This window comes from Spathaspora passalidarum, assembly GCF_000223485.1.
Source record: "Spathaspora passalidarum NRRL Y-27907 unplaced genomic scaffold SPAPAscaffold_3, whole genome shotgun sequence".
Classification (NCBI taxonomy): domain Eukaryota; kingdom Fungi; phylum Ascomycota; class Pichiomycetes; order Serinales; family Debaryomycetaceae; genus Spathaspora; species Spathaspora passalidarum.
This window is the reverse complement of record NW_006767427.1, coordinates 567,843-580,615: the sequence shown is the minus strand read 5'-3', so window position 1 is coordinate 580,615 and position 12,773 is coordinate 567,843. Positions and strand designations below refer to the sequence as shown.

General features: G+C 36.8%; 8 protein-coding genes across 8 annotated transcripts; 3 read left to right on the top strand and 5 right to left on the bottom strand. All coding sequences in view use genetic code 12, as the record gives it.

The window, feature by feature from the left end:
* Nucleotides 1–59: 59 nt before the first annotated feature.
* Nucleotides 60–1,553, top strand: ERG9 (bifunctional farnesyl-diphosphate farnesyltransferase/squalene synthase; the record flags this gene model as incomplete). Its single annotated transcript, XM_007374392.1, has 1 exon — nt 60–1,553. The coding sequence occupies one exon, from the start codon at nt 117–119 to the stop codon at nt 1,449–1,451; it is 1,335 nt and encodes a 444-aa protein (XP_007374454.1).
* Nucleotides 1,554–1,760: 207 nt separating this feature from the next.
* Nucleotides 1,761–4,368, top strand: SPAPADRAFT_60278 (uncharacterized protein; the record flags this gene model as incomplete). The annotated part of the gene is made up of 1 exon (XM_007374390.1): nt 1,761–4,368. One exon carries the CDS (start codon nt 1,782–1,784, stop codon nt 2,970–2,972), a length of 1,191 nt encoding a protein of 396 aa, XP_007374452.1.
* SPAPADRAFT_49866 (uncharacterized protein) lies at nt 3,012–4,343 on the bottom strand (the record flags this gene model as incomplete). Its single annotated transcript, XM_007374391.1, has 1 exon — nt 3,012–4,343. The coding sequence occupies one exon, from the start codon at nt 4,341–4,343 to the stop codon at nt 3,012–3,014; it is 1,332 nt and encodes a 443-aa protein (XP_007374453.1).
* A 130-nt stretch (nt 4,369–4,498) lies between the features above and the next one.
* SPAPADRAFT_65953 (S8 family peptidase) lies at nt 4,499–6,005 on the bottom strand (the record flags this gene model as incomplete). The annotated part of the gene is made up of 1 exon (XM_007374389.1): nt 4,499–6,005. The coding sequence occupies one exon, from the start codon at nt 6,003–6,005 to the stop codon at nt 4,557–4,559; it is 1,449 nt and encodes a 482-aa protein (XP_007374451.1).
* Nucleotides 6,006–6,624: 619 nt separating this feature from the next.
* On the bottom strand, nt 6,625–7,569 carry SPAPADRAFT_65952 (uncharacterized protein; the record flags this gene model as incomplete). The annotated part of the gene is made up of 3 exons (XM_007374388.1): nt 6,625–7,167; nt 7,315–7,470; nt 7,509–7,569. 3 exons carry the CDS (start codon nt 7,567–7,569, stop codon nt 6,671–6,673), a joined length of 714 nt encoding a protein of 237 aa, XP_007374450.1.
* A 708-nt stretch (nt 7,570–8,277) lies between these two features.
* Nucleotides 8,278–10,192, bottom strand: PRB1 (Prb1p; the record flags this gene model as incomplete). Its single annotated transcript, XM_007374387.1, has 1 exon — nt 8,278–10,192. One exon carries the CDS (start codon nt 10,169–10,171, stop codon nt 8,756–8,758), a length of 1,416 nt encoding a protein of 471 aa, XP_007374449.1.
* Nucleotides 10,193–10,330: 138 nt separating this feature from the next.
* Nucleotides 10,331–11,447, bottom strand: SPAPADRAFT_60276 (uncharacterized protein; the record flags this gene model as incomplete). The annotated part of the gene is made up of 1 exon (XM_007374386.1): nt 10,331–11,447. The coding sequence occupies one exon, from the start codon at nt 11,372–11,374 to the stop codon at nt 10,421–10,423; it is 954 nt and encodes a 317-aa protein (XP_007374448.1).
* Nucleotides 11,448–11,967: 520 nt separating this feature from the next.
* Nucleotides 11,968–12,737, top strand: YPT72 (Rab family GTPase; the record flags this gene model as incomplete). The annotated part of the gene is made up of 1 exon (XM_007374385.1): nt 11,968–12,737. The coding sequence occupies one exon, from the start codon at nt 12,018–12,020 to the stop codon at nt 12,663–12,665; it is 648 nt and encodes a 215-aa protein (XP_007374447.1).
* Nucleotides 12,738–12,773: the final 36 nt, after the last annotated feature.

The window sequence follows — 12,773 nt, the reverse complement described above, 5'->3', positions numbered from 1 at the left end:
AAAACGTTGATCCCCTCGCGAAAACTGAAAACAGTTCCACCAAAAATTTTAAAATTTCCATTCCTACACAACCACAATCAAAACCTTGCTAAAGAACACCATAGCTACCAATAACAATGGGTAAATTGTTAGAATTTCTTCTTCATCCAGATGAATTGAAGGCTGTCATTCAGTTATTGAAGTTCAGACAACCATTACATCCTCATGATTTAACCAAGGAATCTCCAGAATTACAAAGATGTTATTACCTCTTGACCAAAACGTCTCGGTCATTTGCTGCTGTAATTGAAGAATTACACCCAGAACTAAGAGACGCCATTATGATTTTCTACTTGGTCTTGAGAGCTTTGGACACAATTGAAGACGACATGTCTATCAAATCAGAAATTAAGGTTCCTTTATTGAGAACGTTTGATGAGAAGTTGAATACCAAAGATTGGACATTTGACGGTAATGGGCCAAACGAAAAAGATAGACTTGTCCTCGTTGAATTCGACAAGATTTTAAGCATATACCATGGGTTAAAACCACAATATCAAGACGTGGTTAAGGATATTACTTACAAAATGGGTAACGGTATGGCTGATTATATCTTGGATGAGAACTTCAACTTGAATGGAGTGGAAACCGTCAAGGACTATGACTTGTATTGTCATTATGTCGCTGGGTTAGTCGGTGAAGGATTGACTAAATTAACCGTTATGGCTGGATTTTCCGATGATCTGTTGGCACAAGACAATTTTGAAAAATCAAACTCAATGGGATTATTCTTACAAAAGACAAATATTATCAGAGATTATCATGAGGATTTACTTGATGGTAGATCCTTCTGGCCTAAGGAAATTTGGTCAAAGTATACTAAAGAATTGCCTTTATTTCACAAGGATGCAAGTTTTGAACAAGCTGGGTTAAGTTGTATTAATGAATTAGTGTTGAACGCATTAAGTCATGCTAAAGATTGTCTCTCGTACTTGTCTATGGTTAAGGATCCTTCTACTTTTAGTTTCTGTGCTATACCTCAAGTTATGGCTATTGCTACCTTGGCTGAAGTATACAACAACCGTAAGGTGTTACATGGTGTGGTTAAGATTAGAAAGGGAACTACATGTAAGTTGATTTTGGAAAGTAGAACATTCCCAGGTGTTGTCGCTATTTTCAGAAGATATATTCAAGTTATAAACCACAAATCGTCGGTTTCAGATCCAAACTATTTGAAGATTGGTATAAAATGTGGTGAAATTGAACAATTTTGTGAAGTCATGTACCCATCGGTTGAACCACCAAAGGGAAGTAAAATTGCTGCTAATCCTATTCATGACGTATTGAAATCAAGACAAGCCATTGATGACGATATGCAAATGAGAATTATTAAGGAGACTATCTTAACCAATAGTGTTTTGGTGGTTATTGCTGTTTTGGCTATTAGTTCAGTCGCTTACTTGTTCTTATAGTGTTTGTGTGTGTATAGAAATCGAATTTACCGCTAAAAATTTACTACTGAAACACCAGGCGATATTGTGTTACTTACTGTATAAAGTGGTGTGCAAGTGTGGTGTTCGACAGTAGGACTGGGGGAGAGGGGGGGGGCGGGTGCTCGAGCAGCTACATACTTACCATTGATTTTGCAGCAAACACAAGATTCATTTTCTCGTGAAACCTTCTGTTTGCATTTCTGGCACTTTTCGTCTAATCAACCTCCCCGTAGTAAATTCAAAAGCTTAACCCGAACAAAAAAAAACCACGCCTCCTTTACAACCATTACTCCTACCCACTAACAACACATGCCTGATCTGGTCAAATTTAATATCAAGCTTGTAAAATGGTCATTAGACTACGATAGTTCTGATTCCAATGATCTAATATCTACTCCTATTGTGTTGCAAGACAAAAATGGACCATGCCCCTTGATTGCTCTTATCAATACCCTTATGTTAAGTAATGATTTGAACTTAAGTCGTCTGGACTATATCCCATCCAATCAAGCCAAGAGTGACGCCATCTTGCATTTCAAACTGGTATTGCTCCAACATGAATCGGTGGCTATCGAATTGGACTTGTTGTTAAAACATCTTGGTGATTTACTTTTGGAGTTCACCCAAGACAATAAGTCGGGGTTGCGCTTTGAAATTGACCAATTGTTAAATAGTTTACCCTTGTTACATACTGGATTAACTGTTAATCCTAATTTGATCAATGGTGAATTTAATCCCGAGGACTTGTCAACTAGCTTGTTTACCGTGTTTGATTTGAAGTTTAGACACGGCTGGGTTATAAACCAAATTGATAATGAAAATATCGAATGGAACGAAGAAGCAGCTCCCCAGGAGGGATCTCTGAGTTCTCATGCCGACAATTACGCCCAAGTTGTAGAATTATTTAATGAGTTGCAAACATTTGATAGAATTCAGGATTATCTTTTATTAGACTCCACCAAAGATCCTAAACTTGCTCATAATCAAACACTTATTCATAAATGGTTAGACTTGAACCGAACTCAACTAACGAGAATTGGATTGGATAAGTTGAATTTATGCTTAGTCAATGAACAGTTTGTGGTCTTGTTTAGGAACAATCATTTCAGTACCATGTTCAAGAAATCAGATAAGGAATTCTACGTGCTTATAACCGACACTTCGTTCCAAACTTCAAAATCATCTTCGAAAATCATTTGGCAGAGTTTGAATTCGATTTCTGGTAATGATGATTTGTTCTTTACCGGTGATTTCTTGCCTGTGTTGAATGTAGATCAGGAACCTCAAGAACAGTACGACACGGACTATTTATTAACCAAACAATTGCAAGAAGAGGAAGATGAAGCATTAGCTAAAAGAATGCAACAATCTTACGACAAAAAATTAGTAAAATCTGAAAACCAGGCAAAAGAACAAAAGACTCCTACGCCTGCCCCCAAACCTATTGCAAAAGATGCCCCCAAGAAAAAGAAGAAAAAGAGTGTATGTGTAATTGTTTAACTTTTTATTAGATACATTTAGAAATATAGTACAATCTATTTAGTCTTCTTCTGCTTCATTGAATTCATCACTAACATCTTTATCAGAATCTTCATCTGACTTGGCATCTTCATCTTCTTCTTCCTCCTCTTCTTCTCCTTCATATTCCATAGGATCAAATTCACTTCTGATATTATCCATTCTCTTTAGTTCATTAGTAGTTGGTTCTCTCAACTTGAAGTTTATACCATCCAAAGTACTATCTCTCAAGAATCTATTAATTTCACTGTTAGTTGAAGCTCTATGTTTCTTTAAGTCAATTTTACCAGCAATTGGATAGAAATAAGCAACTTTTCTCTTCTTGGTACCTTCTTCAGGGATAAACTTTATTCCTAATTCTTCAGTTTCCCTCTTGTTTCTTTGGAACTTCATATCATAATTCTTGACATATTTAAACTTGTATTCTTCTAAAACATCTTCTTCTTCGTCCAACAAGTTGACAGGTCTTTCTCGTTCAGTTGATTTCAATCTCTCATTTAATTCACTAGCTTTCTTTTCATCTTTAACTTGGAATAAAGAAATCCATTCACCGTCATCAGAAGTGATTGGTTTAAGAATACTTGATTCAAGGGAATCACGAACAAACTTCTCATTAAACTTGTTTCCTTGTGTACGCTTCAACATTTCAATTTCTCTGTGAATAGAAGCTGATCCGGTAAACTTAACCATAAGGAATTTATTATCCATCATAGAAGTATCCGGTAATAATGGCCATACATCCACAGCACGTAAATGTTTCTTTTTTGGATGACGAATCTTATCAAAGTTAACCAAAGACTCTTGTGCCTTGTCAAAAGTATCTTCAACGGCCTTCAACTGGCTATCAGCATCCATCATTTCTTCTTCCTCGGCAATCTTCTTAACTCTAGTAGTTTCCTTCTTTTGAAGCTCGTCAACGGCTCCACCTTTACTGCTTGGTCTAGCCTCACTCATATACTCAGTACGTCTAAGGAAACTAACCCCTGGTTCTGATTTAGAAATCTTACCAATCCCAGCATCTCGTAAAAGAGCTCTATCCTTGGGATGTAATTGAATATTTCCCGTCTTACCACTAATAACTGAATCATTGCCTAAATCCAAGAATCCGGAATTGTCGATTAAATTCAATCCCATCCCATAAAAATCATCAACTTGAGCTAACAAACTTTGGAAGTTCTCCTTACGGAACAAACTACTCATTAACTGTTCCCCTTCGACTTTCGAAGAGGTAGTTTCGGTCGTATTGTAAGCAATGAATTTGGGATTTAATGGTGGGGGTGGTAAATTGTTTGTGTATCGTACTTTGGCTATATAATCTTGCCTTGTAGGTTTGGATGATGATGGTTGTGACATGATTGATGATTATATGATGGTTCGTAATAGCTGGATTTGTTGATGGTGAAATTTTTATTGTGCGAAAATTTGGACGGTTCTCAACTTTATGGGCGCTACCATGTACGAGAAAAAGTTCCTACACTAATATCCCGATTCTACGCAGATACAAGTTGTTACAAATAATTGTTCATATTTATATGTTTGTATATATATAGGTGTGTGTGTATATATTTATTGCTTGTTTTTTTCATTTAACCTCATCCACCACATCATCCAAAAGTCCATTGTCAAGTCTCTACCACCACCATTGTATGGTAAGAGGTTAGGACTATCCTTTTCCAACAACTTGATTTTATCTTTGGTACCATATTTAAGAAGTCTCCATCGCAAATCTTCTGGATCAAGCAAACCCGTAGAGAATTCAGACCAAATATCGGGTTGTAATGACAAATAGTAACTCATAATTCCTGTAACATGTGGAGTCGCCATTGAACTTCCACTCATTATCTCAGTACCTGGTGGATAAATGGAGGTTGATGTAATATTTTCACCTGGGGCAAAAATATCAACACATTTTCCATAATTGGTGAACCATGCCATTTCATCTCTGTAATTGATCGCTCCGACTGCAACTACTCCCTCAGCACGTGCAGGAGATTGATTACAGGCATCTTGGTGTTCATTACCAGCGGAAACAACCACGTGTATACCAGCTTTTGCAGCAGTATTAACTGCCTGGTCAAATGCTTGTGAAATGCCACCACCAATGGAAATGTTGAGAACCGATCCTTTGAACCCTTTCTTCTTGGCTTTAACTGCTTTCTTATGATCTTCAATCACCCACTCAACCCCTTTGATCATAGTAGAAAATTCCCCTCCTCCGTTTGAGTTCAAAACACACACAGCAACAAGTTTGGTGTTTTTAGCAACTCCATAAGTTTTGGATCCAATAGTTCCGGCAACGTGAGTTCCATGTCCATCAACATCAAACGTGAAGTTGGGATATACGAGATTCACACCCCAACTTGCCCGGCCTTGAAATTCTTCAAGATCGGTCTTAATACCCGTATCGAGAACGTATGCAGTAACACCAGTACCGCCTTTATCGTCGTACAAGTAGGGTCCTGTAAAGTCAAATTCATTTGTTGCGTTCTGGGTATAGTTAACAGGGTCTCGATGGCTGACTCTGGAAAGTCCCCATGGTGCATCTTTCTCAGTTGTGAACCTATGTAATTTCCACTTGGAATCCCGTTCAACAAAGGCAACATTTGGATGTTCTACAACCTGTTTGATTAGTTCGTCTGGGAAGTTTCCACTATAACCATGGAATGAATCATCAAGTTTGAAAAATTCTAAAGGCTTGCAGCTACCTTTACGTCGGGTGACGTCTGACATTTGGCTATACCATTCTTGAACCCAGCATCTGTGTTTATACAGCTCTTCTTCTGATAAGTCATCCTTAAGTACAACAATATACTGATTTGGGATCACATCCTCAGTATAAGACAAGACCCCATTGGCAGAGTTGTTTAAATGTTTAGGAATGGAAGGTTCCTTCCTTTTCTCTGGTTTTCTGGGTGCAGGACAACCGTTTGCAGCAACAGAATTAGTGTCGCGAATAAGTAACGCATTGATTACCGTAGTAAATACCACGGTAGTAAATAAAGATTTGATAAGCATAAAGAATACAAGAAGAAACAAGCTTTCTAGAAATTACAACCTAGCCTAACCTTGGTCTATAAGTAGTAATGCTGGAGCTTTCGATTTCAGGCAAGAACCAAAACATGCCGTGGTGTATTAGATAATACCAGCTGCGCATACCCGAACGAAACAGGTCGTCAAATTATACAAATAATGTTGCATATGGAGCACGATGATGAATTTCCAACCTTATTTAGCCTATTAACCCTTTTCAGAACTTTATTTGTTTGTTACGATGATACGCATGTGTAACCTGCTACATAGAGGTCCTGATCATTTTGTCAGTATGTTGGTTGCAATAAATTGTTAACAACACTAGATTTAGCAATGTTCAAAGATAATCTTGCAGTGAAACTACCTTCTTTGCATAATTTCGCGTTTTGGAATTGCTTACAATACCTGGAATTTGATGTTTCGATACCATATGTTGATGGTTACACGGTGGAAGTGGGTTTGATGCTTCTAATGTTGAACTCCCAATAAAAAAAAACTTGATACTGGGGGGAGCTACCATTTGCATGGATAAATTCTGTTCAATAGTTCAGCCTGATATAAGTGTCCCAGCTTTACTTACACTCTTTTAAATGCATTTCATTGGTTTTAAAAATTGGTTTTACATTGGAAACTACAATAATGTATAAAATCTAACGCTCATACCACCATATCATCCAAAGGTCAGTTAAATTGCCACCACCACCACCACCACCACCATTAAAAGCTAAAATATTTCGACTTGTATCATCCAAGCCTGTAATTTTGCCTCGAATGCCGTATCTAGTAATTCGTTTCTTCAAATCCTGTGGTTTAATCAATCCTGTAGCAAACTCTGACCAAATCTCCGGCTGCAATGATAGAAAATAACTAACAATTCCAGCAATGCGAGGAGCTGCCATTGATGTACCCGACAGGATTTTCACATCTGGACCAATATATGTCGATTCGATATCTTCACCAGGTGCAAAAATATCAACACATTGGCCAAATTTTGAAAACTTGGACAGTGCATCTGAGGAATTAGTTGCACCTACTGTAATTGGCCCTGCTTCTCTTCCTGGTGATTTCTCGCAAGCGTTGATATTTTCATTTCCTGCTGCTATTACAATATGCAATCCAGCTTCTGTGGCTTTATTAACTGCCCTACCTGCAGCAATGCTAATCCCACTGGAAAGGGATAAATTTACAACCGACCCCTTGAAGCCAGGTTTCTTGTTTTAGGTAGCACTTTTGTGATGCTTAACTGCAAACTCAATCCCTTTCACAATTTTAGATATTTCATCGTTTCCCTCACCATTCAAAGTTCCAATAGCAAAAAGATCAACTTTTTTAGCTACTTCATAAGTTCTAGATCCGATAATACCAGCAAAATGAGTCCCATGACCACCTTCATCCTTTCTTATATTGGGCTTTTCAAGTGAAATGGCCCATTTAGCACGTCCTTCGAATTCTATGTGTTTGGTTTTAATGCCTGTGTCTATAACGTACGTATTAATACCTTTACCACCATCATCATCAAATAAATAAGGACCTTTCTGTGCATTAACATTCTTTAAAAACTTAACATTATCTTGATTACTGATCCTGGTTAATCCCCATGGGGCATCCTATTGGATTGCAAACTTATCTATTGAGCACCGGGAGTCCAGTTCAACAAATTCAACGCAAGGATTGGACACAATTCTTTTAATAAAAGCATTGGGAAAATATCCACTATATCCCGGTAACGAAGTGTCAAAATGGAAAAATTGTAAGGGCCTACAATCACATTGGGCAACTTGCACCATTCTGTTGTAATACTCTTTAACCCAATATCTGTGCTTTTGTGTTTGTTCTTCTGATAAATTATCCTTAAGTACGATAATATATTGATTTGGAATGGCATCTTTGCCTGAGTAACACAAGATTCCATCCGATAAAGAATTTAGACGTGCAGGAATGGGAGGATCCTTTCTTTCCTCTGGAATTTTAGGTTTTGTACAACCAATCTTATTAAGGGAGTCAACATCTCGAATAAGTAATGTGTTTATCACTGTGAGAAATGCTACCACAATGAACAAGATTTTAGAAATAATTGTTTTGGCCTTGAACTAGAAATTTTCTGAAATTAAAATAAGGTCCAGTCATGGGTATATAAGTAGTCAGTAGATTATCACGTAGTAGAATAAAGCCAACTATTAGCTCGGCTGGTAATATCTCCTGCAGTCATAGTTAAAACAGTGAATAGCGTATAGGATTATCTGCGCATACCTAAACAAAACGATAATCAACCTATATTAACTACGATATGGTGGTTGTATCCAAACTATATGTATAGGGGTACAAAACTAAACGGGTTATATCTAGCAATATACTGAGAAAACTTCTCACCTATTGGCCAGTATCTCTTCATCTTGAAACGTCATTTGAATTAGGTTTATTCAAAGTTTTCTATTTTCCTTTTTAATCCAAATGTTGCACAATTTTGGACACTCCTGGTCAACTTTTTCAAAACATTGAGTATGTCATTGACCAATGTATCTGACCACACCCTTGCCCCTTCCCAGGTTTGAGTCTTCACCACTACTGCAAACCATGCCGCTGTGGATTTTGCAACAACTCAACATGTAAGATTTAATCAGGTTAGTTCAATATCCCTATTCAAACATTCTCAATAACATGTAACGTTACTACTTTCTTACAATACTGCTTCATTTAATTCACTTGTATTATTTATTCTAAAATACTATTTCCCATCACAAATTCCAAAATTCCGTCAAATTACCGCCTGCTCCATTATAAGCCAAAATATTTGGACTTGCACCATCCAAATTTGTAAGTCTACCCTTAGTACCATACGTAGTAAGTCTTCGCTTCAAAGTTGCTGGTTCAATCAAGTTGGTATAGAATTCAGAATTAATATCCGGTTGCAAAGATAAATAATAACTTAATAAACCAGCAACGTGAGGAGATGCCATTGATGTACCTGACATGGCAATCAGATCTGACCAAATAAAAGTGGATTCAATATCTTGACCAGGAGCAAAAATATCCACACATTTACCAAAATTTGAGAAACTTGCACGTTCATCCTTAAAGTTGGTGGCACCAACAGTTATTGGACCTTGAGCTCTTGCTGGAGAGTATTCACACGCATCCTTGTTATCATTACCAGCAGCTACGGCGATGTGCAATCCAGCTTTGGTACCTGCATTAACTGCCAAATCAAGAGCTTCAGAAATACCACCACCAATAGACATATTAACGGTGGAGCCCTTGAATCCAGCCTTCTTAGTTTTAATTGCATCTTGGTGCTGTTGGACAACAAATTCAATTCCCTTGATAATATCCGAGGTTGTACCTGAACCTAACAAGTTCATAACACCAACAGCAACAAGTTCAACTTTTTTGGCAATACCGTAAGTCTTTGAACCGATAACACCAGCACAATGAGTTCCATGACCATGACCATCAATTTTTAATTTAGGGAATGCAACAGCGGCACCCCAAGTTGCACGGCCCTCAAAATCTTTATGTTCAACCTTAATACCGGTATCGATAACATAAGCAGTAACACCTTCACCACCTTCATTATCAAACAAATATTCACCAGTTCTCTTATCTTGTTCTTCGGCCCTCTTAAGAATGTTATTTTCACGGTGGCTGACTCTGGAAATACCCCATGGTGCATTCTCTTGCACGTCAAATTCGTCAACAGTAAACACGGAATCACGCTCGACAAACAAGACATGCGGATTATCGACAATTTGTTTAATTAATTCATCAGAGAAAAATCCACTATATCCCAGGAAGAAGTTATCAATATGGAAAAACTCCAAGGGATTAAAATGACCTTGGTGAGTATTAACCTTTAACATTTCTTGGTATTGGTTTTCAACCCAAGATCTATGTTGAAATAATTGAGTTTCAGATAAGTCATCCTTGAGAACAATAATATAGTGATGTGGAACAATCTTGTTGATTGGATTAGACAAAATACCTTCAGAAGTCGAGATCAAGTAATCACTATCAGGTTGTTCCTTATTAATTAATGGGATTTGCACATTTGGTAAATAAGTATTAATATCAAAGAATGAAGCAACGTCAGGAATGACTAAAGCGTGGGTCACTGTAGCATACACTACAGATGTGAAAAGGGTTTTAAGAAGCATACTTTTAACCCTTGATAGTATAAAGAGAAGAAGAAGAGTATTGTTTTTTTGGAAGGCAAAAAAATGCTTGTGCTTATCAGAGAAGGGGAGGGAGGTTGTGGAGCATTGCGCCATACCGAACCGAAAAAAGGTCGTGTGAATTAAACAAAACATTTTGTTATCGGGGTTACATCGGCATTTAGTAAATAATAGTACAAAAGCAAGTTATCTAGATATCTATAAGTTCTATAAAAGCTCTCTAACACTTGTTTATTCGCATAAAGTTGGATCTACTCCACCCCAGGTTAATACCTCCTTGGAATTAGGTTTGTTCAAAGTTTCGATAATTTCCACTTCTAAATCTAATCTACCCAAGGTTGAGTTTCTTCTACCTAATGGGTTTTCAAAAGCATCACCAGGTCCATCGGGCAATGCATCTAAGTTTTCTCTAATTCTTTGTGGGTTTTCAGTCTTGGCTAACACAATGAAACCTTGTAAATATGACCATTTCAACAAAATATCAGCTGGAGAAATCTTATATTTTTGACTCAATTGAACTAATTCTGGATCAGTGAATTTCTCACCTCTAGTCAATGGAGTATATGCCTCGAGTAAAATGTGTAATTTAGCACAATATTCACGTAATTCGATTCTAGGTAACCATGGATGTAATTCTACTTGGTTAACTACTGGTTTAATCAAATATCCATCCCAATTGAATAATTCTTCTAAATGATGGATACCATAATTAGAAACTCCAATAGATTTGATTTGAAGAACAGGGTTAACGCCAACAAATTCTTGAAGTGCCTTATAAGTACCTAATCTCTTTTCCTTGTTGGTTTTAGCAGAATGGATCAAGACTAAATCGACATAGTCAATATACTCCTTAACATCAGCTGCAATTTGCTTTACACTTTCTTTGGTTTCTTCATAACCTTGATCTTGGTTTCTAATCTTGGTAGTAAACCAAATATCTCTTCTGTGTACGTTTGGATGGTCTTTCAAGAACTTTGCAACACCTTGGGCAGCTTCACGTTCGTTGTAATAACCAACAGCACTGTCAATGTGTCTGTAACCTTCAACAAGAGCTTGGTACACTAATTCAGCAGTTTTCTCAGCAGGCATAAGATAAACCCCAAACCCAGCAACAGGAATGTATTGCCCATTGTTAAGCTTATACTTGGAATTTTTGGTCAATTGCATAGAAACAGTTTGAGACATTTTATTTGAGTTGTTTTTTGGTTTATTTGAGTAAGGAATAAACAACAATTGAATTGAAAACGTGGAAATGTTTGAAGTATTTATAGCGGAGCGGGACTAAAACGTTCCATCATTTTCCACCCCCTTTTTAAGTCCGATTTCATTGTTTAACTCAACTAGGAAAATATCTCGGAAAGATTTGCGTTATGGGATTAGTAATGTTTATGATGTAAACAATAGATGAGTAATGCTTGCTAGGCTTCTCTATGCACCTCTTTGTAAGTGCCTCTCTATTAAATAGGATACATTAAACTGTGCAGTAAATGCATGTGTGGCGCCAGTAAATTAACTTCGCGCAATAAACTACAATTTATAGCAAATATATCCCAATTTATATCTCATTCTTTTCGTAGATACTGTTTGGAATATCAGCTAGTGTTTCTAATGACTTGGAATGTGCATAAAACCACTTAACTGGTGTCAACTTTTAAAACATCCTGTATACAGATCTGTTGTCAAGAAAGCTCACCCACACTTGCTCCTCCTTAGAATTCCATCATACTGTTTTTTTTTCCCATTAACCGAAACCGAAAACAAAAACTCAGACTCTTGTTAACTTCAAAAACAACAACAATTTCAACGCACATCACACTTACATTGAGCCATGTCATCAAGAAAAAAGACGTTGTTAAAAGTAATCATCTTAGGCGATTCAGGTGTTGGTAAAACTTCGCTTATGCAACAGTTTGTCAACAACAAATTCTCTCATCAATACAAGGCAACCATTGGGGCTGACTTCCTTACAAAGGAAATTATTATTGATAACAATAAGCCCGTTACATTGCAAATTTGGGATACCGCAGGACAAGAAAGATTCCAAAGTTTAGGTGTAGCATTTTATCGTGGTGCTGATTGTTGCGTTTTATGTTTTGATGTCACGAACGAAAAGTCATTAAATAACTTGACCAGTTGGAAAGACGAATTTTTGGTTCAATCAAACGTTTCTAATCCTCAAGATTTCCCCTTTATTATAATAGGTAATAAGATTGATGTAGATGATTCTAAAAAGATACCTTCATTACAAAAGAAATTACATAATATCACTCATAATCAATTAGGTGGATTAAATTATCCAGTATTTGAAACAAGTGCCAAGGATTCAATTAATGTTGAAGCGGCATTTGAAGTTATTGCTAAAATGGCTTTACAACAAGAAGAATTGAATGCTGCTAGTGGTGGCGATGTCAATGATGATTATAATGATGCCATTAATATTCATTTAGATGGTGAATCAAGTGGTTGTGGATGTTAATAACCTTTTACTTTCTTTTATATCAAAAATAGAGTTACTCTCATTTTGTTTTTAATACATGAAATACGATTAGCTAGGGTGTAGGGTATATGTTGTTACAAAATCTAA